The following is a 24,886-nucleotide window of genomic DNA, read 5'->3' as shown; positions in this document are numbered from 1 at the left end:
CATTGTGGGCATATATAGAGTGCGAATGCTAGAAAGAGAAATTAAATTGCAAGACACAACCTTTTTAGTATGACCTTGTTGCTCTATCATTTTTATATTGAGACATAAGTCGTTCATGTTGATAATCACTTGAACATTTTTTTGGATTTTTGTCTTTATCGAGTATTGCTATGTCCCCTTTTCTCTACTTAAGTTAAGCTAGGCTACACATGCACATGTGTGCGCGTGCACCCACACCCCCACACACACATGCACGTATGCATGCAAGCACAACACACGCAAGGAAGCACGCATGCATACACACTATACTATACTACTAATTGCTTTTATGAGAATCTACAATTCTAACAACTTTAATTAATATTTTTACTTCCAATACTTTATGATTTAGAAAGATTTAGGAAAGAAATGCTTCATTTTCGTGAAAATATATTGCATTTTGGTTGTAAGGTTTGGATCTTAGCTCTGTTGATGCGATTAACTTGTGCATTAGTGTATAGTTTTGAGAGGTTTGAATACCTCCCAAAAAAACCAAACTATGAATTGTCTTAGAGGATGTCGAGCACATGCGCAATAATTCCGAGGTCATGTTGACCTTCTTGTATGCATAGACAATGTATTCTCCTTGAGGTTCACTTCAAACATAGCTTGAGTAAGGTTGGTAGGAGAGAGACAAGTTAGGAGCTAGATGGTAGGATTTGGAGAGTACTGGAGGTGTTAAATGGTAGGATCTCAAAGCTAGATGGTAGGATTTAGAGAGTGGTGGAATTGGATGGCATGATTTCGAAGCTTAGCAAGATCAATGGGACATGAAACAAGGCTAAATTGACTCTGAAGAAACAACACTTGGAACAAGGCTTGTAGGGAGGAAGGCTTCTCGCGAGGAGTATGGCTAGAACAACAAGGCTTGTGTGAGTCTAAAGGAGCAAGGCTTGTAGGGAATAAGGTGGAGTTTGGATGAAAGAATATGATGAGCATTAGTCAGATTACATCATGCTTCACATTACAATGAAGTTTTGACTAGTTGCGAACTATGGGTTGGTTCAAAGCATTGCTACTAATTTGACCATGTAAAACCATGCTAGAATGACCGTTTTGAAAGGAGACCGTTTGGGAATTTGAAATGTTGGAACGTTCACCCATTTGCATTTCAAACACAGGACAAGCAGCCTGCCTAGCTTCCAACAACTAGTTAGCCAAGTCTGCGTTGACGGAGCTAAACTTCATCACAATGCATGCCGCAGAGCCCCGGAATTCTGGCCATAACGATGGAAACGGAAACGATCGTGTGTATGAGGATCATCGGACTGCATCAATGGCTAATGAAGGTGCAGAGCTAACAACGGACAATGTTAAAATGGAAGCCGGAAGGACCGTTGTCATGTTCTCTCCATCGCTAGCTCTCGAGGGACAGCTTGCCGAAAGAACCAGGGATGTAAGTTCAGGGTTGTTCGTTCCTCCACATTCTTACCGGCGCCCATCGCCTCAAAGGCAATCAGTAATGAGGGCTAGTGTTACTTCTTTGCAAGGAAACAAAGGCCGCTATTACCTCCAGAGAGGAGGCGGAATTGCAAAGCATGCGAACTGCAGGGGTGTTGCAAGGGCTTGCAAAGTAGCCGATCTGGAAGCATCGGTGGATGGAACTCCTCGTATACTGCGAAGCCCTTGCAGGAAAAAGTCTCCGATTCGTTGGTTTCCAAGGAAGAAAAGCGAATCGTACCTTGAGCGTAAGATCCGAATGTTTCAGGTAAGGATGGAGAACATATTCCATTCCCTCCCCAGTCGCTTAATATTCTCAATCTTAAAAGCTCTGTCCATCAATCACTGAATCACATACCCGGCGTAGGAAGAAGAAGGCATCATTGCGTCGCTGGATGAAACGTTAGGTGCTTCTAATCTGCATCTGTCACGGATTGAACGGGAGAAGCTAGCAGCCAGGGCTGCTGCAACTGAAGCCATGGATGCACGAAAAGCTGCTCTAATTGAAGCATCTTGGTGCCGTATCCTCAGATTGGCCAGGTTAGTACGATGAGCAATTAGTTATCATTCTATTTGATGTAGCAGGATTCAGAACATTCCAGTTTGTGATGTTCTTGGAAACTCATGCAGCATACCTAGTGCGTCAGCTATACTAGAACTGCAAAGGGCAGCCAAGAAAGCATCCGAGGCCTTGGCTGAAGCAGCGAGCCTTGGAGTGATCCTTCGAAACGGTCCTGGTAGGCCTAGTATGGCTCCGGATGCCGAGCAAGCTGTTACAGCGTCTCTGGAAACAGCTTTTGATGTTGACAAGGAAGTCACAGCTGCGATTAAGGTTGCTCTTCTGAAAGTTTCTCAAACACCTAGCTGTGGCGTTGAGGACGTATTAGATGCAAGCTTGGACAGCAACATTCAACGTGTCCTGCAAGTGCCCTGCCGGAAGCATCACCACGAAGGTAAGTTTTTTTTTCCAGGCAGTTCATAAATTATTGGGTTTCTGATAACGTAAGCCTCATGATTTGAATGTAATTAATCAGGGGCTTCGCAAGCCGAGTTCAAGAGCAACTCCGATGCTGAGTGCCATGATGCAAGTCTAAACAAGGGAGATAATGAGGGAGATTGCCCGTGTTCGGAGAGTATTACCTCACCCTCGGATGCAGAAAGTCAAAGTGATGAAGATCTTGAAAGGGAAACTGGCTTCGATAGTTTTGGGATCGAAAATAACGAAAGTTCTGGGACCAACAAGCGAAGATCACCAGCGACACGTCCCCCAAAGCATCGCAAGTCACTAGAGAAACCTAAAATTCGCCCCTCTCTGATCGAGCAGATGCTAGAACGGATAAAAGCTCTGGATGCTGAGAAGCAAATGTCCCTTGCGGGAATAGTTGCGACCCGTGGCCTCAGTGCGCTTTTGAAAGAGCAAAGCTTGGAGCAAGAGCTGAACGGTAAAATCGAGTTGGATGAGAATTTGATCGAGCGGCAATCGGGAGTTGGAGGTGTTGGCGTCTCATCCCCGAAGAGAAGCTGTGACCTGGAAAGCATCCTTGTGAAGCATGTGCCCAGAATCCAAAGGGAAATGCAGGCGGCGAAGGAATCGGCAAGAGTGGAGGGAGACAGAAAATCCGGTGGTCGTGGGAAACAGCACAAGTGTGAGATTGAGAGTCTGGATAAGGTTTTGGTGAAGCACGTATCACGGCTGGAGAAGGAAAAGCTGGCGGCGCAAGCAGCAGCTGATCGATACAAGTCCAAGGGCGTGCCCGTGCCCGTCGCAGAAGCAACCACAACACAGGGCCTAGCGGAGATTCTAAAAAAGCCAAGCCTTGAGCCAATTGGCCTACTACGCTCGGGAAGACAACATTTCGGCGAGCTAACTAACAACGCCACTACATGTGCATCACAAGCGGAACAGAATATCCCTGACCTTGGAAGCATGCTTGTCAAGCATGTGTCAAGGCTTGAGAGAGAGAAGCAAGCAGCATTGACAACACCCAACTCGATCAGGAAAGTGCACAAGAGCAGACAGGCATCGTGGTGTGATCAGGGGTTGGATGAGATTTTAGTGAAAAGAACGTGGAGGCTAGAAAAGGACAAGGCATCGGCGGCTGCTCACCTCAACGTCCCTGCCCCTGCCCCTGCCCCTACCCCTACCCCTACCCCTACCGCTCACCAACTCATTTCTGCACCGTCTCTGATAGACAAGGAAAACGATCAAGGACACCAACCTGCCGAAGCATGGGCAAGTCTTGCGCCTGCCATCCAGGGCGAGCACCTAGGACCGGGGAATGTCCTTGTTTCCTCTGTTTCAACATCAGACGGTGAAGACAGTTCATTGCACAGAATGAAGGTCGTTAGGGACAGACAGATCCAAGAAACCTGGGGTGGCTTAAGCCTCGGCAACTCATTGAAGCGTCATGTCTCCAAGTTGGAACTGGAACAGGTATTCTCATCCTGTTACTATGACCTTCTTTCCAATTTCGCACAGCCGTCTTGTCATCTTCATGTTTAATCTTGCATGCCTTGAGGGTCGTCGAACATAGGGGCAGTCAATGTGTTGGTCCTTAGGGAGTTGAGTCAGTAAGTGCGAAGAGTTAGGAGGAACAACCAATGCTCCTCGAATTGGGGAAAAACGATGGGCATGCCAAATTAGGGAGTTCCCTTGAATTTCCATGTCCCTAGCAGGGTCAACTAGTATTGAGTTTATCTGGTCAAACTTCCAGAACCTTTTTTCCTACCCATAAACTGTTCTCCCCCCCCCCCCCCCCCCTCCCCCCCCCCGAAAAAAAAAAAAACTACCCAAGTTCGTCTCCAAATTTTTTTTGTTGTTCTCTTTAAAACCAGATGTCCCGGGAATTCACACAGGCAGTATGTAAATGAGCAATGCATAGGAGAGATGTAGAACCAACTAATCTTAATTTCTGTCCACAACAGGCACAATACAAAAGGTATGGCCCAGTGTCTCACCCCCTAGTAGCAAAGTGCTACCTAGATGTGGACTCCTGTGCACAACCAACAGTTGTTCTTCTGTGCCCCACAAACACACCTTCAGGCTGATCCTCCTGGACATCCACAGGTAAGGCAGTGCTTGACCTCCTGGCGGCTCTGGAATGTACTGGTAAGGCCCAAGCTCCCCCTTTGATCCGTCCTTGCTGCCGTGAATGTCAGCCTAGGATGAGGTCTCCTTCTGAGATCTTTGTCTACAGCAATGAGCCTGCTCCTCCAAGTACCCTGGATGAATGAGATTTGAGCCCCAAGGACTCCCCTTTTATAGGGGCTGGTTGTTAGAAATCAACCAACAGAGGGTACGCACAGCGAAAGAGTGATAGAATTGCCCAGGAGCTCACACAGTGTGGTGTGGGGTGCGGAATCACAAACTTCTTAAACTTATGTGCATAGCATAGGTGTGCAGACTCATCAATAGACAATGAACCAGCCAGATAGAGAGACTACCAAAATAATATATTTCCGTCCAAAGCTATGGACACAATACAAAAGAGAGAGATCGAGAGTCCCACCAATGGTGTGGTCCTCTGATCTTACCACAAGGTACTCCTACTATCTGCTGGCTATCTCTCCTGTATTGTCCCCTTCTGAAGTACAACATCCATCTGAACAAGAGACCCCAGGGCACTTCATGGAATCCACCCTTGTGTCAATGTTAACAGCCACGCACCTTGAAGATACCAAGCACTTCATGTTGTCCGTCATCTTCGAAGAAGGCCAATTCCTCGCATTACCTGAGACAAATGAAGAGCATTCTCCACAGCATGTTATAAAGGCTGAAGAACATCAAGTACATACCAGATCGTCGTACTGCCTTGTGTCAGTGTTAACAGCCACGCACCTAGAAGATACCAAGCACTTCATGTTGTCGGTTATCTTCGAAGAAGGCCAATTACTTCTAGTCTCGCATTACGCGAGACAAATGAAGAGCAGAGTCTCTCCACAGCATGTTATAAAGGCTGAAGAACATCAAGTACATACCAGATCGTCGTACTGCCTGTGTGCTTGCTATGCACCTCATCGAAGCACATACCAATAGCCTGTGTAATCCTGTATTGTCCCCTTCTGAAGTACAACATCCATCTGAACAAGAGACCACTCCATGGAATCCACCCTTGTGTCAGTGTTAGCAGCCACGCACCTAGAAGATACCAAGCACTTCATGTTGTCCATCACCTTCACAAAGGTCTCTGACTCCTCGTCGACCCACATCTCAATGTCAGACATCCTCACTGTGGTTTCTAGGTCAACATGAGTAACACACAGAGATGTCACCAGGAACAACTCGTCAATTACCACATTTGCTTTGGCCTTTGTATCACCCTCTGAGTCTGAGTCGGCCTCCTTCCTTTTGTTTCTCTAATCTGCCTTCTTCTTTCTGCAGTCCCTCGCAAAATGACTTGGCGTGTCACAGTAGAAGCACTTCTTCTTCTGCTTTCTCTTGGAAGTATCCTCGTCATCAGAATCGTCTTTCTTGGACTTGCCACTGTTAGGCTTGCCCTTTCCTTTGCCAACATAATCCTTTGTCAGCAACGCCTTGTCGTCTTTGCTCGTCGACCAACATCTCAATGTCAGACATCCTCACATTTGCTTTGGCCTTTGTATCACCCTCTGAGTCTGAGTCGGCCTCCTTCCTTTTGTTTCTCTAATCTGCCTTCTTCTTTCTGCAGTCCCTCGCAAAATGACTTGGCGTGTCACAGTAGAAGCACTTCTTCTTCTGCTTTCTCTTGGAAGTATCCTCGTCATCAGAATCGTCTTTCTTGGACTTGCCACTGTTAGGCTTGCCCTTTCCTTTGCCAACATAATCCTTTGTCAGCAACGCCTTGTCGTCTTTGCTCGTCGACCAACATCTCAATGTCAGACATCCTCACAAGAGGCCCCAAGGCACTCCATGGAATCCAACCTCGTGTCAGTGTCAACAGCCACACTTGGAAGATACCAAGCACTTCATGTTGTCCGTCACCTTCACAAAGGTCTCCGACTCCTCGTCGACCCACATCTCAATGTCAGACATCCTCACTGTGGTTTCTAGGTCAACATGAGTGACACACAGAGATGATACCAGGAACAACTCTTCAATTACCACGTTTGCTTTGACCTTTGTATCACCCTCTGAGTCTGAGTCGGCCTCCTTACTTTTATTTCTCTCATCCGCCTTCTTCTTTCTGCAGTCCCTCGCAAAATGACCTAGAAGATACCAAGCACTTCATGCTGTCCGTCACCTTCACAAAGGTCTCCGACTCCTCGTGTCAGTGTCAACAGCCACACCTAGAAGATACCAAGCACTTCATGCTGTCCGTCACCTTCACAAAGGTCTCCGACTCCTCGTCGACCCACATCTCAATGTCAGACATCCTCACTGTGGTTTCTAGGTCAACATGAGTGACACACAGTTTTCCAGGAACTACTCTTCAATTACCACGTTTGCTTTGACCTTTGTATCACCCTCTGAGTCTGAGTCGGCCTCCTTACTTTTATTTCTCTCATCCGCCTTCTTCTTTCTGCAGTCCCTCGCAAAATGACCTAGAAGATACCAAGCACTTCATGCTGTCCGTCACCTTCACAAAGGTCTCCGACTCCTCGTGTCAGTGTCAACAGCCACACCTAGAAGATACCAAGCACTTCATGCTGTCCGTCACCTTCACAAAGGTCTCCGACTCCTCGTCGACCCACATCTCAATGTCATACATCCTCAGTGTGGTTTCTAGGTCAACATGAGTGACACACAGAGATGCCACCAGGAACAACTCTTCAATTACCACATTTGCTTTGACCTTTGTATCACCCTCTGAGTTTGAGTCCGCCTCCTTCCTTTTGTTTCTCTCATTCGCCTTCTTCTTTCTGCAGTCCCTCGCAAAATGACCTGGAAGATACCAAGCACTTCATGCTGTTCGACTCCTCGTCGACCCACATCTCAATGTCAGACATCCTCACTGTGGTTTCTAGGTCAACATGAGTAACACACAGAGATGTCACCAGGAACAACTCTTCGATTACCACATTTGCTTTGGCCTTTGTATCACCCTTTTGTTTCTCTCATCCACCTTCTTCTTTCTGTAGTCCCTCGCAAAATGACCTGGAAGATACCAAGCACTTCATGCTGTCCGACTCCTCGTCGACCCACATCTCAATGTCAGACATCCTCAGTGTGGTTTCTAGTTCAACATGAGTAACACACAGAGATGTCACCAGGAACAACTCTTCGATTACCACATTTGCTTTGGCCTTTGTATCACCCTTTGAGTCTGAGTCGGCCCCCTTCCTTTTGTTTCTCTCATCCGCCGCCTTCTTTCTGCAATCCTTCGCAAAATGACTTGGAAGATACCAAGCACTTCATGCTGTCGTCACCTTCACAAAGGTCTCCGACTCCTCGTCGACCCACATCTCAATGTCAGACATCCTCACTGTGGTTTCTAGGTTAACATGAGTAACACACAGAGATGTCACCAGGAACAACTCTTCGATTACCACATTTGCTTTGGCCTTTGTATCACCCTTTGAGTCTGAGTCGGCCTCCTTCCTTTTGTTTCTCTCATCCGCCGCCTTCTTTTCGCAGTCCCTCACAAAATGACCTGGCGTGTCACAGTAGCAAAGGTCTCTGACTCCTCGTCGACCCACATCTCAATGTCAGACATCCTCACTGTGGTTTCTAGGTTAACATGAGTAACACACAGAGATGTCACCAGGAACAACTCTTCGATTACCACATTTGCTTTGGCCTTTGTATCACCCTTTGAGTCTGAGTCGGCCTCCTTCCTTTTGTTTCTCTCATCCGCCGCCTTCTTTTCGCAGTCCCTCACAAAATGACCTGGCGTGTCACAGTAGAAGCACTTCTTCTTCTGCTTCCTCTTAGAAGTATCCTCGTTTCCTCGTTTCTTTTGTTTCTCTGATCCGCCTTCTTCTTTCTGCAGTCCCTCGCAAAATGACTTGGCGTGTCACAGTAGAAGCACTTCTTCTGTGCTTCCTCTTAGAAGTATCCTCGTTTCTTGGACTTTCCATTGTTAGGCTTGCCCTTTCCTTTGTCAGTGTAATCCTTTGCCAGCAACACCTTGTCGTCTTTGCTCGTCGACCCTCTCTCAATGTCAGACATCCTCATTGTGGTTTCTTCTTTTTGTAGTCCCTCGCAAAATGACATGGCGTGTCACAGTAGAAGCACTTCTTCTTCTGCTTCCTCTTGGAAGTATCCTTGTTTCTTGGACTTGCCACCTTTAGGCTTACCCTTTCCTTTGCGTGTCACAGTAGAAGCACTTCTTCTTCTGTGCTTCCTCTTAGAAGTATCCTCGTTTCTTGGACTTGCCACCGTTAGGCTTATCCTTTCCTTTGCGTGTCACAGTAGAAGCACTTCTTCTTCTGTGCTTCCTCTTAGAAGTATCCTCGTTTCTTGGACTTGCCACCTTTAGGCTTACCCTTTCCTTTGCGTGTCACAGCACCTTAAGGCTTACCCTTTCCTTTGCGTGTCACAGTAGAAGCACTTCTTCTTCTGTGCTTCCTCTTAGAAGTATCCTCGTTTCTTGGACTTGCCACCGTTAGGCTTGCCCTTTCCTTTGTCAGTGTAATCCTTCGCCAGCAACACCTTGTCGTCTTTGCTCGTCGACCCTCTCTCAATGTCAAACATCCTCACTGTGGTTTCTTCTTTTTGCAGTCCCTCGCAAAATGACATGGCGTGTCATAGTAGAAGCACTTCTTCTTCTGCTTCCTCTTGGAAGTATCCTCGTTTCTTGGACTTGCCACCTTTAGGCTTACCCTTTCCTTTGCCAGTGTAATCCTTCGCCAGAAACTCCTTGTCGTCTTTGCTCGTCGACCCACATCTCAATGTCAGACATCCTCACTGTGGTTTCTAGATCAACATGTCTGATCTCAGTAACACACGGAGATGTCATCAGGAACAACTCTTCGATTACCACTCACAAAATGACGTGGCGTGTCACAATAGAAGCACTTCTTCTACTTCCTCTTGAAAGTATCCATGCTTTAGGCTTACCCTTTCCTTTGCCAGTGTAATCCTTCGCCAGAAACTCCTTGTCGTCTTTGCTCGTCGACCCACATCTCAATGTCAGACATCCTCACTGTGGTTTCTAGATCAACATGTCTGATCTCAGTAACACACGGAGATGTCATCAGGAACAACTCTTCGATTACCACTCACAAAATGACCTGGCGTGTCACAATAGAAGCACTTCTTCTACTTCCTCTTGAAAGTATCCATGTCATCAGAGTCGCTTCTTGGACTTGCCACCGTTAGGCTTGCTGTTTCCTTTGCCAGCGTAATCCTTTGCCAACAACGCCTTGTCGTCTTTGCTCGTCGACCCACATCTCAATGTCAGACATCCTCACTGTGGTTTCGAGTTCAACATGTCCGATCTCAGTAACACATAGGGATGTCACGAGGAACAACTCTTTGATTACCACATTTGCTTTGGCCTTTGTATCACCCTCTGAATTCGAGTCGGACTTCTTCCTTTTGTTTCTCTGATCCAACAACGCCTTGTTGTCTTTGCTCGTCGACCCACATCTCAATGTCAGACATCCTCACTGTGGTTTCTAGTTCAACATGTCCGATCTCAGTAACACACAGGGATGTCACGAGGAACAACTCTTTGATTACCACATTTGCTTTGGCCTTTGTATCACCCTCTGAATTTGAGTCGGACTCCTTCCTTTTGTTTCTCTGATCCGCCTTCTTCTTTCTGCAGTCCATCGCAAAATGACATGGCGTGTCACAGTAGAAGCACTTCTTCTTCTGCTTCCTCTTGGAAGTATCGTCGTCATCAGAGTCGTCTTTCTTGGACTTGCCATCGTTAGGCTTGCCCTTTCTTTTGCCAGTGTAATCCTTCTCCAGCAACGCCCTTGCGTCTTTGCCGTTGTTGTAGAGCTTTTCCCTAGGTTCTTCCTGTAGTAGTAATGGACCCAACTCCTCAAAAGTCCCTTCTTTCTGTAGTCCCTCGCAATTCTTTCTGCAGTCCGTCGCAAAATGACCTGGCGTGTCATAGTAGAAGCACTTCTTCTTCTGCTTCCTCTTGGAAGTATTGTCGTCATCAGAGTCGTCTTTCTTGGACGTGCCATCGTTAGGCTTGCCCTTTCTTTTGCCAGCATAATCCTTCTCCAGCAACGCCTTGTCGTCTTTGTCGTTGTTGTAGAGCTTTTCCCTAGGTTCTTCCTGTAGAAGTAATGGACCCAACTCCTCAAAAGTCCCTTCTTTCTTGGAAGTATTGTCGTCATCAGAGTCGTCTTTCTTGGACGTGCCATCGTTAGGCTTGCCCTTTCTTTTGCCAGCATAATCCTTCTCCAGCAACGCCTTGTCGTCTTTGTCGTTGTTGTAGAGCTTTTCCCTAGGTTCTTCCTGTAGAAGTAATGGACCCAACTCCTCAAAAGTCCCTTCTTTCTGCAGTCCCTCGCACAATGACCTAGCGTGTCACAGTAGAAGCACTTCTTCTTTCTGCAGTCCCTCACAATTCTTTCTGCAGTCCGTCGCAAAATGACCTGGCATGTCACAGTAGAAGCACTTCTTCTTCTGCTTCCTCTTGGAAGTATCGTCGTCATCAGAGTCGTCTTTCTTGGACTTGCCATCATTAGGCTTGTCCTTTCTTTTGCTAGCGCAATCCTTTTCCAGCAATGCCTTGTCATCGTTGTCGTTGTTGTAGAGCTTTTCCCTAGGTTCTTCCTGTAGTAGTAACGGACCCAACTCCTCAAAAGCCCCTTCTTTCTGTAGTCCCTCGCACAATGACCTGGCGTGTCACAGTAGAAGCACTACTTCTTCTGCTTCCTCTTGGAAGTATCCTCGTCATCAGAGTCGTCTTTCTTAGACTTGCCGCCGTTAGGCTTGCCTTTCCTTTGCTAGCGTAATCTCCAACAACACCTTGTCGTCTTTGTCGTTGTCACAATTCTTTCTGTAGTCCGTCGCAAAATAACCTGGCATGTCACAGTAGAAGCACTTCTTCTTCTGCTTCCTCTTGGAAGTATCGTCGTCATCAGAGTCGTCTTTCTTGGACTTGCCATCATTAGGCTTGCCCTTTCTTTTGCCAGCGCAATCCTTTTCCAGCAATGCCTTGTCATCTTTGTCGTTGTTGTAGAGCTTTTCCCTAGGTTCTTCCTGTAGTAGTAATGGACCCAACTCCTCAAAAGCCCCTTCTTTCTGTAGTCCCTCACACAATGACACCTTGCTAGCGTAATCTCCAACAACACCTTGTCGTCTTTGTCGTTGTCACAATTCTTTCTGCAGTCCGTCGCAAAATGACCTGGCGTGTCACAGTAGAAGCACTTCTTCTTCTGCTTCCTCTTGGAAGTATCGTCATCAGAGTCGTCTTTCTTGGACTTGCCATCATTAGGCTTGCCCTTTCTTTTGCCAGTGCAATCCTTTTCCAGCAATGCCTTGTCATCTTTGTCGTTGTTGTAGAGCTTTTCCCTAGGTTCTTCCTGTAGTAGTAATGGACCCAACTCCTCAAAAGCCCCTTCTTTCTGTAGTCCCTCACACAATGACCTGGCATGTCACAGTAGAAGCACTACTTCTTCTGCTTCCTCTTGGAAGTATCATCGTCATCAGAGTCGTCTTTCTTAGACTTGCCACCGTTAGGCTTGCCTTTCCTTTGCTAGCGTAATCTCCAACAACACCTTGTCGTCTTTGTCGTTGTTGTAGAGCTTTTCCCTAGCTTCTTCCTGTAGCAGTAATGGACCCAACTCCTCAAAAGTGAGAGGTTTGGTCATCTGTCCTTCTTTCTGTATTCCCTCGCACAATGACCTGGCGTGTCACAGTAGAAGCACTACTTCTTCTGCTTCCTCTTGGAACTATCCTCGTCATCAGAGTCGTCTTTCTTAGACTTGCCACCGTTAGGCTTGCCTTTTCTTCGCTAGCGTAATCTCCAACAACACCTTGTCGTCTTTGTTGTTGTTGTAGAGCTTTTCCCTAGCTTCTTCCTGTAGCAGTAATGGACCTAACTCCTCAAAAGTCAGAGGTTTGGTCATCTGTCCTGTTGTCACGGTCCTAACAAAGCTTTTGAAACTCCGAGGTAGCCTCCTCAGTACCATCAGGGCCAAATGGCACGAGTCCACCTTCTCACCAACTGATGCCAGTTGATCCCTCACTACCTTGATCTTCGTCAAGTGGTTATTTCCTTTGCTAGCGTAATATCCAACAACACCTTGTCGTCTTTGTCGTTGTTGTAGAGCTTTTCCCTAGCTTCTTCCTGTAGCAGTAACGGACCCAACTCCTCAAAAGTCAGAGGTTTGGTCATCTGTTCTGTTGTCACGGTCCTAACAAAGCTTTTGAAACTCCGAGGTAGCCTCCTCAGTACCATCAAGGCCAAATGGCACGAGTCCACCTTCTCACCAACTGATGCCAGTTGATCCCTCACTACCTTGATCTTCGTCAAGTGGTTATGTATCGTGATGCTGAAGAAGCAAGATCCAGGATGTGTTGTCTGTCTCATATCCTTCAGAGTGACCCACGCCTCTACTGACGTCTAAGCCATCTGGATGTAAGGAAGCACAGAGTCGTCCGTATGTTATGTATCAAATCTCCCTCATCCATATCTAGGTTGTAGACCTGATGCTAAAGAAGCAAGATCGAGGATGTGTTGTCTGTCTCGCAGAGATCCTTCAGAGTGACCCATGCCTCTACTGACGTCTCGGCCATCTGTATGTAAGGAAGCACAGAGTCGTCCGTAGTCCTTTGCTAGTGTAATCTCCAACAACACCTTGTCGTCTTTGTCGTTGTTGTAGAGCTTTTCCCTAGCTTCTTCCTGTAGCAGTAATGGACCCAACTTCTCAAAAGTCAGAGGTTTGATCATCTGTCCTGTTGTCACGGTCCTAACAAAGCTTTTGAAACTCCGAGGTAGCCTCCTCAATACCATCAAGGCCAAATGGCACGAGTCCACCTTCTCACCAACTGATGCCAGTTGATCCCTCACTACCTTGATCTTCGTCAAGTGGTTATGTATCGTGATGCTGAAGAAGCAAGATCCAGGATGTGTTGTCTGTCTCGTAGAGATCCTTCAGAGTGACCCACGCCTCTACTGACGTCTCAGCCATCTGGATGTAAGGAAGCACAGAGTCGTCCGTATGTTATGTATCGAATCTCCCTCATCCATATCTAGGTTGTAGACCTGATGCTAAAGAAGCAAGATCCAGGATGTGTTGTCTGTCTCGTAGAGATCCTTCAGAGTGACCCATGCCTCTACTGATGTCTCGGCCTTCTGGATGTAAGGAAGCACAGAGTCGTCCGTAGTCCCTATGATCAATGCCAGGGCATGGGCATCTCTGTCTTCCCAAGCTTCGAGCTCCTCTCCATGTATTGCCATGAGTATCTTCCCCACTTTGTCCACCATATGTTCTGGGTTCGCCTCCACTCCCGTTGTCAATTTGCACAGCTTTCGAGCCATTGATCAACTGATGCCAATTGATCCCTCACCACCTTGACCTTCGTCAAAAGGTTATGTACGGAATCTCCCTCATCCATATGTAGGTTGTAGAGCTGATGCTAAAGAAGCAAGATCCGGGACGTGTTGTCTGTCGTCAAGTGGTTATGTACGGAATCTCCCTCATCCATATGTAGGTTGTAGAGCTGATGCTAAAGAAGCAAGATCCGGGACGTGTTGTTTGTCTTGTAGAGATCCTTCATATGTTCGGGGTTCGCCTCCACTCCGGTTGTCAATTTCCACAGCTTCCGAGCCACTAACCAATTGATGCTAGTTGATCCCTCACCACCTTGACCTTCCTCAAGCGGTTATGTACGGAATCTCCATCATCCATATGTAGGTTGTAGAGCTGATGCTAAAGAAGCAAGATTCGGGACGTGGTCTGTCTTGTAGAGATCCTTCATATGTTCGGGGTTCGTCGCCTCCACTCCTGTTGTCAATTTCCACAGCTTCCGAGCCACTGACCAACTGATGCCAGTTGATCCCTCACCACCTTGACCTTCGTCAAGTGGTTATGTACGGAATCTCCCTCATCCATATGTGGGTTGTAGAGCTGATGCTAAAGAAGCAAGATCCAGGCGTGTTGTCTGTCTCGTAGAGATCCTTCATATGTTTGGGGTTCGCCTCCACTCCCGTTGTCAATTTCCACAGCTTTCGAGCCACTGACTGACTGATGCCAGTTTATCCCTCACCACCTTGACCTTCGTTAAGTGGTTATGTACCAAATCTCCCTCATCCATATCTAGGTTGTGGAGCTGATGCTGAAGAAGCCAGATCCAGAATGTGTTGTCTGTCTCGTAGAGATCCTTCAGAGTGACCCGCGCCTCTACTTACTTCTCAGCCATCTGGATGCTAAAGAAGTAAGATCCGGGATGTGTTGTGTGTCTCATAGAGACCCTTCACATGTTCCAGGTTCGCCTCCACTTCATAGAGACCTTCGTTAAGTGGTTATGTACCGAATCTCCCTCATCCATATCTAGGTTGTGGAGCTGATGCTGAAGAAGCAAGATCCAGAATGTGTTGTCTGTCTCGTAGAGATCCTTCAGAGTGACCCGCGCCTCTACTTCTCAGCCATCTGGATGCTAAAGAAGTAAGATCCGGGATGTGTTGTCTGTCTCATAGAGACCCTTCATATGTTCCAAGTTCGCCTCTACTTACTTCTCAGCCATCTGGATGCTAAAGAAGTAAGATCCGAGATGTGTTGTCTGTCTCATAGAGACCCTTCACATGTTCCAGGTTCGCCTCCACTTCATAGAGACCTTCGTTAAGTGGTTATGTACCGAATCTCCCTCATCCATATCTAGGTTGTGGAGCTGATGCTGAAGAAGCAAGATCCAGAATGTGTTGTCTGTCTCGTAGAGATCCTTAAGAGTGACCCGCGCCTCTACTTCTCAGCCATGTGGATGCTAAAGAAGTAAGATCCGGGATGTGTTGTCTGTCTCATAGAGACCCTTCATATGTTCCAAGTTCGCCTCCACTCCTGTTGTCGATTTCCACAGCTTCCGAGCCACTGACCGACTGATGCCATTTGATCCCTCACCACCATTTGTTAAGTGGTTATGTACTGAATCTCCCTCATCCATATCTAGGTTGTAGAGCTAATGCTGAGGAAGCAAGATCCATGATTTGTTGTCTGTCTCGTGACCCACGCCTCTACTGACATCTCGGCCATCTGGATGTGAGGAAGCACAGAATCCGCCATAGTCCCTATGATCAATGCCAAGGCATGGGCATCTCTGTCTTCCCAAGCTTCGAGCTCCTCTCTGTATATTGCCTTCGTTAAGTGGTTATGTACTGAATCTCCCTCATCCATATCTAGGTTGTAGAGCTGATGCTGAAGAAGCAAGATCCAGGATTTGTTGTCTGTCTCTACTTCTCAGCCATCTGGATGCTAAAGAAGTAGGATTCAGGATGTGTTGTCTGTCTCATAGAGAGCCTTCATATGTTCCAAGTTCGCCTCCACTCCTGTTGTCAATTTCCACAGCTTTCGAGCCACTGACCGGCTGATGCCATTTGATCCCTCACCACCTTTACCTTTGTTAAGTGGTTATGTACCGAATCTCCCTCATCCATATCTAGGTTGTAGAGCTGATGCTGAAGAAGCAAGATCCAGGATTTGTTGTTTGTCTCGTAGAGATCCTTCAAAGTGACCCACACCTCTACTGACATCTCGGCCATCTGGATGTGAGGAAGCACAGAATCCGCCATAGTCCCTATGATCAATGCCAAGGCATGGGCATCTCTGTCTTCCCAAGCTTCGAGCTCCTCTCCGTATATTGCCTTCGTTAAGTGGTTATGTACTGAATCTCCCTCATCCATATCTAGGTTGTAGAGCTGATGTTGAAGAAGCAAGATTCAAGATTTGTTGTCTGTCTCGTAGAGATCCTTTAGAGTGACCCCCACGCCTCTACTGACGTCTCGGACATCTGGATGTGAGGAAGCACAAAGTCCGCCGTAGTCCCTATGCTCAATGCCAGGGCATGGGCATCTCTGTCTTCCCAAGCTTCGAGCTCCTCTCCATATACTGCCATGAGTATCTTCCCCTGTTTGTCCACCATATCTTCCGGCTTCGCCTCCACTCCTGTTGTCAATTTCCACAGCTTCCGAGCCACTAAATGACTAAGGATCTTCACCTTCCAGATCGGGTAATTTGACCCATCCAGTTTTCTGGACTCTCCAAAGTTAGGGATTGTGAAAGAAAGAAATTTGGGAGAGGAGGAAGGAAGAGCAGGGGCTGAAGAGGCTGAACAGATCGACATCTCTGCTGCTAAACCACACATCAAAGTCGAACAAACTCAACCTTCAGTAGACCAGAACTTTGAACGCACCTAACGGAACTTTGAAGCTTCGAGCTCCTCTCCATATACTGCCATGAGTATCTTCCCCTGTTTGTCCACCATATCTTCCGGCTTCGCCTCCACTCCTGTTGTCAATTTCCACAGCTTCCGAGCCACTAAATGACTGAGGATCTTCACCTTCCAGATCGGGTAATTTGATCCATCCAGTTTTCTGGACTCTCCAAAGTTAGGGATTGTGAAAGAAAGAAATTTGGGAGAGGAGGAAGGAAGAGCAGGGGCTGAAGAGGCTGAACAGATCGACATCTCTGCTGCTAAACCACACATCAAAGTCGAACAAACTCAACCTTCAGTAGACCGGAACTTTGAACGCACCTAACGGAACTTTGAAGCTTCCGAGCCACTAAATGACTGAGGATCTTCACCTTCCAGATCGGGTAATTTGACCCATCCAGTTTTCTGGACTCTCCAAAGTTAGGGATTGTGAAAGAAAGAAATTTGGGAGAGGAGGAAGGAAGAGCAGGGGCTGAAGAGGCTGAACAGATCGACATCTCTGCTGCTAAACCACACATCAAAGTCGAACAAACTCAACCTTCAGTAGACCAGAACTTTGAACGCACCTAACGGAACTTGAGTCACCCTCCTTCTCGCAAGGGTACTGTCCTCCAGTCGTGGAAGTCGATTCCCAAGAGCTTCTGAATCAGGGTCGTCCTTCCGCAAGGTCCCTGCTTTCAGACTCCCACACCTGTGAGCCTCCTACTTAGGCTCTGATACCATATTAGAAATCGACCAACAGAGGGTACGCAAAGCGGAAGACTGATAGGATTGCCCAGGAGCTCACACAGTGTGGTGTGGGGTGCGGAATCATAAACGTCTTAAACTTATGCGCATAGCACATGTGTACAGACTCATCAACAGACAGCCAGATCGGGTAATTTGACCCATCCAGCTTCCCAGACTCTCCAAAGTTAGGGATGGTGAAAGAAGAAATTTGGGAGAGAAGGAAGGAAGAGCAGGGGCTGAAGAGGCTGAACAAATCGACATCTCTGCTGCTAAACCACACATCAAAGTCGAACAAACTCAACCTTCAGTAGACCAGAACTTTGAACGCACCTGACTGAATCTGAGTCACCCTCCTTCTCGCAAGGGTACTATCCTCCAGTGGTGGAAGTCGATTCCCAAGAGCTTCTGAATTAGGGTCGTCCTTCAGCAAGGTCCTTGCTTTCACACTCCCACACCTGTGAGCCTCCTACTTAGGCTCTGATACCATATTAGAAATCGACCAACAGAGAGGTAGGCACAGCGGAACACTGATAGAATCGCCCAGGAGCTCACACAGTGTGATGTGGGGTGTGGAATCACAAACTTCTTAAACTTACGTGCATAGCACATGTGTGCAGGCTCATCAATAGACAATGAACCAACCAGATAGAGAAACCACCAAAATAATATATTTCGGTCCAAAGCTATGGATACAATACAAAAGAGATAGATCCAGAGTCTCCACCAATGGTGTGGTCCTCTAATCTTACCACAAGGTACTCCTTCTATCTACTGGCTATCTCTAGACTCAAGCCCGCGTGCTCCACCTCGAGATATTAGAAATAGACCAACAGAGAGGTAGGCACAGCGGAACACTGATAGAATTGCCCAGGAGCTCACACAGTGTGATGTGGGGTGCGGAATCACAAACTTCTTAAACTTACGTGCATAGCACATGTGTGCAGGCTCATCAATAGACAATGAACCAACCAGATAGAGAAACCACCAAAATAATATATTTCGGTCCAAAGCTATGGATACAATACAAAAGAGATAGATCCAGAGTCTCCACCAATGGTGTGGTCCTCTAATCTTGCCACAAGGTACTCCTTCTATCTACTGGCTATCTCTAGACTCGAGCCCGCGTGCTCCACCTCGAGCGTAAGTAGACTTTCTGTCCAGATCTCTTTCACCTTGCTGTCTGCAAACCAGCCTATGTGGGCAGTCCTCTAAGTAAGCTAAGTTTGCAGGTATCCAGCCAGGTTCACCTCCAGGATGAGGCCCCACTGCTGCTGGTGCTGCTCCTCAAAAGCTGCTTCAAGTGATAATGAATGAGGGCACAAGGCCCTCCCTTTTATAGGCCTAGAGATACAAAAGCAATGGACATAATACAAAAGAGATAATGAATGAGGGCACAAAGCTATGGACACAATACAAACGAGATAGATCCAGAGTCCCCACCAATGGTGTGGTCCTTTGATCTTACCACAAGGTACTCCTCCTATCTGCTGGCTATCTCTAGACTCAAGCTCACCTCGAGCGTAAGTAGACTTTCCGTCCAGATCTCTTCCACCTTGCTGTCTGCAAACCAGCCTATGTGGGCAGTCCTCTATGTGAGCTAAGTCTGCAGGTCTCCAGCCAGGTTCACCGATGAGGCCCCACTGCTGCTGGTGCTGCTCGTTTCTGCTCCTCAAAAGCTGCTCCAAGTGATAATGAATGAGGGCACAAGGCCCTCCCTTTTATAGGCGTAGAGGACCCCTTGAAGTGACCGACTGACCTGCCCTAGTATGGCCAGCCAGTCTGCCATAAAACCGACCCCACATGCCCTTATTTATTGGGCTGTGGGCACATCGCTAGGGCTGTGTGCTTCCTACCTTAAAGTGGGGGCCCAGCTCCCTCCACTCCCCCCTATGCATGAGGATGTGGGCTAGCCAGCTTCCTGGCCCTATATAAGAGCAGGGTGTTGCCCACTGCAGCCCTTCTCTACTGCTCTACCTGGCCTCCACGCAAGCGCCTCCGAGACCTACCAGTTCCGCATTCTGCTAGGCCATGTCCACGCATCCAAGGATCTGCACCAGTCTCGTACAGCCACGCGTAATCACCCGTACTAGAGACATTTCTGTTCCGGGCTGTTCCTTCAGGGATCCTCCACCTCAATGCTTTGATCTTTGTACTGCCCACATGACAACTTGTTTGTTGTCCATGTGGCAGTCTCTTTTCTTCTGTCTTGGCTATGAGGTGCTGCCCATGTGGCAGCTCCCTCCCTCTCTCTTCTCTGGGCATCTTCTGCCCTAGGTCTCCCTCCCCCACGCTGCCCTCATATGGAGGCTTACAGATGGGGAGCTGACCTTTCCAACACTGGTAGCCCCCCTAAAATAGCCGACTCCGGGTCTATCTGAACGGACCCTGGAGAGCGATGCCTAATCAAAGAGGGATAGTCTCGTGTGGGAGACCAAGGCAAAACATGCACCATTTGTTGCTCGTAATAAAGGGGGGAATGCTCTAGAAGCATTTGCTTGTGCTGTTCATCTGTCATGATTACTTCAAAAAAACCCTTGGGCTGCATAATCAACTTTCTAAACAAAACATCCATCTAAAGTGCGTGTCAGCCAATTGCCCACATCTTCAGCAACTGGCATACGACCCGGAAGAAAGATAATCACTTCATGCTTGGCATAAACCTTGATCAGATCCACAATATCATCCACCTCTTCAACCTGCAGAACCCTTGGTCTGTAAAACTGACATCTCGACTGGCCACACGGCAGGCAATCACCAACCTTCTCCAGGCCCTTTCCATCTAAACGTGCTCCAAAACAGACACAATCTATGCCCTACTGCTCCGGCTCTGTTCAGGCTCTGTTCCTATCCTTGGACACCTGCCATAGCTCCGTATGCCATGCTCCAGACCTCTGTAAAGGCCCATTGTGCTGTCTGCAGCAGCAGCCCATTCACTGGCGTCACCATCTGTACACTTCTTGCAGGATCACTTGTTGCTGGTATGACCTTGTTATACCGTAACATCTGGGCAGATCTGCTCCGTACTATCCTGGACTGCCATGTGGCAATTCCGTACAATCCTAGGCCTCCAGAGAGACTCCAACCTGTCAGGTATTAACACAATCTATATTCTAACTCACACTCAGATCACGGGCGATGGCATCTCAATTGTTCCACCCAGCCAAACTCTCATGAATCGCATTTTTCAATAGATACGTCCTTTTTCTTCCTCATGCATATCCACGAGACCCTCATCTCCCTAGATGGTTCCCCCTTGCCACATGTCATCATTTTAGCCTTCACTTGGTGCACCATTCATCCCTTTCTTGGGGCACATTATAACCATTTGCCCCTTGGCATTATTGCACATTTAGGTGCACCTAGGCCTTAGCACTTAGAACCACCTAGTCAATGCCATTTCACCCTCACCTAGGACCTTGGCAGTTACTCCTGAGACCATTTCATTTACGCACATAAAATATTACAGAAGTCGGTCATCTAAGAGAAAATGCCCACCGATCTTTCCGAGGTCATGCTATCTCGGCTAGAGCATAACATTCCTTCCCTCTTTAAGCATCAGCGTCCTCGATGATAAAATCTGGGAACACTCTCCGTAACTGGTATACGGATTCCCAGGTAGCTTCCGATAGAGGCTGACCATGCCATGCAACCAACACCGTGGGTATCTTCCGATTTCGTATTTGCTTTGTTCCTCGGTTCAGGATTCTTGTTGGTATGCGTCTTGCATTATCCTCTATCTCCTGAAACAAAACCACACCTTCGATTAGTGAGTCACCAATATGCAAAAATTTCTTTAAACGAGAAACATGAAACACTGGGTGCACCTTACACCCTGGTGGCAATTCTAATTTATAGGCTACCTTGCCTATTCTTTTCAGAATTAACCACGGCCCATAGTATCGAGGTGATAACTTAGCACACTCTCCAAAAGTCAACGACTTTGAGTGCGAAGGAACTTTGAGAAAAACTTTTTCTCCTTCCTTAAATACTCTTATAGACCGGTTTTCATCCGCATACACCTTGGCTCTATCCATAGCCTGGCAGATATTAGCTCTCGCAATTCTAATTTATAGGCTACCTTGCCTATTCTTTTCAGAATTAACCACGGCCCACAGTATCGAGGTGATAACTTAGCACACTCTCCAAAAGTCAACGACTTCGAGTGCGAAGGAACTCTGAGAAAAACTTTTTCTCCTTCCTTAAATACTCTTATAGACCGGTTTTCATCCGCATACACCTTGGCTCTATCCATAGCGTGGCAGATATTAGCTCTCGCAAGTGCTAGCATCTCCCGCATCTGAACCACAAAGTTCGCGGCACTAGGCACTTTCTGAGGTACACCAACTATAGTTGGATTGGCTGGTCTATAACCATAGTTCAGTTCAAACGGACTGAACCCTGTAGAGGAATGTTTCCTATCATTGTAGGCAAACTCCAACAATGGCAACCACTTGTCCCATGTATGTTGCCTCAATTACACATATGCTCTCAGCATATCTTCTAAAGTCTGGTTGACTCTCTCCGTCTGACCATCCGTCTCAGGATGATCCCCACTACTCATTCCCAACTCAGTCCTTAGTGTCTCAAATACCGTTGTCCAAAAATGACTGGTAAATCTGACATCTCTGTCTGACACTATGGATCTAGGCAATCCATGCAGACGAAATATATGTTTAATAAACAAATCCGCCACTTGCGGGGCACTAACAGACTCTCTAGTCGGAATGAAGTGAGCCATCTTGGTTAGACGGTCAACCACCACAAGGATAGAATCATATCCTCCTTGTGTCGTAGGCAGCCCTACAATAAAGTCCATGGAAATGCTCTCCCACTTACTTAGTGGTATTTCCAAGGGTTGTAAAAGTCCGGGTGGCTTCACCCGCTCGGCCTTGCTTACCTGACACGAGAAACACCGTGTCACATATTCATGAATATGCTTTTTCATCTTTGGCCAAAAGAAATCTCGCTTCACGAGATCATATGTCTTCTTGACTCCTAGATGTCCCGCACACGGGTTATCATGGCACTGTCGAATGACTCTCTGCCTGAGATCATTCTGACTAGGTACTACAACCTTGCCATTTCTTTCTAGCATACCATCCCTTATGGTATATCTTGCATAAGTTTGGCCTTTTCTGGATGCCACGTCATCCTTTTCATTTTCCCCGGGTTTTAACACATGAGCCTTAGGCCATAAGCTCTGGACAAACTCGTTTATCTTTTGAGTTTCTCTGATCTTGGTCATTAGAGCACTCTCTAATACCGTGAAACTCAGGTTGTGCATAATGCGAGACAACGCATCGGCAACCTTATTGTCTTTTCCTCTTCGGTACCAAATCGTTAGATTAAACTCCTGCATGAGCTCTGCCCACCTAGCTTGGCGGCCCCTCAAGTCAGGCTGTTTACAAAAATGTTTTAGAGTATCATGATCCACATCCACATAAAACTCTGAACCATACAAATAATGCCTCCATGTTTTCAAAGCATGGATAACAGCATACAACTCCAATTCATGAGTTGGCCAATTCCTTTGAGAAGGAGAAAGCTTCTTGCTTTCAAAGGCTACTGGCCTTCCCTCTTGAAGGAGAACTGCTCCTACCCCAATGCCACTTGCATTGGTTTCTAGGAACAACGGTTTCTGGGGATCAACTATTTTGAACACCGGTCCTGTGACCACAGCTTGTTTTATGGTGTTAAAACTTTCTTGTTGATTCTGTCCCCAAATAAAAGGTACTTTATCTGAGGTCAGATCAGTGAATGGCGATACTATTCCGGAATATCCTTTGATATGCCTTCTATCAAACTGGACAAATCCCAAGAATGATCGCAACAACGCAGTCAGACTCTGAGGGATTGGCCAAGTTAGTATCGCAGTGACCACAGCTTGTTTTATGGTGTTAAAACTTTCTTGTTGATTCTGTCCCCAAATAAAAGGTACTTTATCTGAGGTCAGATCAGTGAATGGTGATACTATTCCGGAATATCCTTTGATATACCTTCTATAAAACTGGACAAATCCCAAGAATGATCGCAACAACGCGGTCAGACTCTGAGGGATTGGCCAAGTTAGTATCGCAGCCACTTTCTTCGGATCCATTTCTACCCCCTGTGGAGTAATTATGAACCCTAAATATTCAAGCCTAACCATACACAGTATAGTTTTCTTTTTATTTACATAAAGACTGGCTTTCCTCAAAGTACTGAACACTATTCTTAAGTGTTCACGATGCTCAGTAATACTTTTACTGAATATCAGGATATCGTCAATAAAATGTACTACAAACTTTTCGATATACGGACGTAGCAAATCGTTCATAAGCATGACGAATGTCGCTGGAGCATTGGTAAGTCCAAAGGGCATTACCAAAAACTCATAATGACCAAACCTGCTTCTGAAAGCGGTTTTATAGACATGCTCGGCTCTAATCCGGATTTGATGGTAGCCACACTTAAGATCTATCTTGCTGAAAATCACAGCTCCATGTAATGCATCTAGGAAATCATCAATCCGAGCCATCGGATACCTGTGCTTAACAGTGATATTATTCAATGCTCTGTAATCTATACAGAGGCCAAACGTATCATCCTTTTTCTTCTTTAATATCACTGACGAAGCAAAAGGTGAGAAACTTGGTTGAATCTGCCCCAACTTGAGGTATTCTTCCAGTTGTCTACGCACCTCCGCCTCTTCATTAAAACTCATTCTATAGGGAGGTCTATTTACAGGTTCTGCCCCCGGGATCAGTTCAATCTTATGCTGAACTTTCCGCTCTGGAGATAACCCATAAGGTAGTTGATCCTTCTCTGATATCTCTTTAGCCAACTCGGCCATTTCCCCATCTTGGGTAGCCTCAGTGCTAGTCGATGCATCATCAATCGACTCTACCGATGCTATACACAGACACAGAAACTCTTTCGGAGTCCTCCGAATTTCCATGGCTGAAATCAGTGGTCCTCTTCAGTAAAACTCATTCTATAGGGAGGTCTATTTACAGGTTCTGCTCCCTGGATCAGTTCAATCTTATGCTGAACTTTCCGCTCTGGAGGTAACCCATAAGGTAGTTCATCCCTAAAACATTCAGAGAACTTCTCTGATATCTCTTTAGCCAACTCGGCCATTTCCCCATCTTGGGTAGCCTCAGTGCTAGTCGATGCATCATCAATTGACTCTACCGATGCTATACACAGACACAGAAACTCTTTCGGAGTCCTCCGAATTTCCATGGTTGAAATCAGTGGTCCTCTTCAGTAAAACTCATTCTATAGGGAGGTCTATTTACAGGTTCTGCCCCCGGGATCAGTTCAATCTTATGCTGAACTTTCCGCTCTGGAGGTAACCCATAAGGTAGTTCATCCCTAAAACATTCAGAGAACTTCTCTGATATCTCTTTAGCCAACTCGGCCATTTCCCCATCTTGGGTA

At 46.8% G+C, this 24,886-nt stretch overlaps 1 protein-coding gene across 1 annotated transcript in view; it reads left to right on the top strand.

The window, feature by feature from the left end:
* Window positions 1-1,378: 1,378 nt before the first annotated feature.
* Window positions 1,379-24,886, top strand: part of LOC147891427 (myosin-2 heavy chain-like protein) — a 38,499-nt gene continuing 14,991 nt past the window's right edge. Inside the window, exons 1-4 of the mRNA XM_087389552.1 lie at window positions 1,379-1,747; window positions 1,847-2,019; window positions 2,110-2,432; window positions 2,514-3,913. Coding sequence (XP_087245678.1) covers window positions 1,382-1,747; window positions 1,847-2,019; window positions 2,110-2,432; window positions 2,514-3,913 — 2,262 coding nt within the window. The 5' untranslated portion in view covers window positions 1,379-1,381. The remainder of the gene's footprint in view (window positions 1,748-1,846; window positions 2,020-2,109; window positions 2,433-2,513; window positions 3,914-24,886) is intronic.

This window comes from Dipteris shenzhenensis, chromosome 18, assembly GCF_047967505.1.
Source record: "Dipteris shenzhenensis isolate YYH24624 ecotype China chromosome 18, Dip_SZ_1.0, whole genome shotgun sequence".
In the NCBI taxonomy this organism is placed as follows: Eukaryota; Viridiplantae; Streptophyta; class Polypodiopsida; order Gleicheniales; family Dipteridaceae; genus Dipteris; species Dipteris shenzhenensis.
This window is presented reverse-complemented; position numbering and strand designations above follow the sequence as displayed.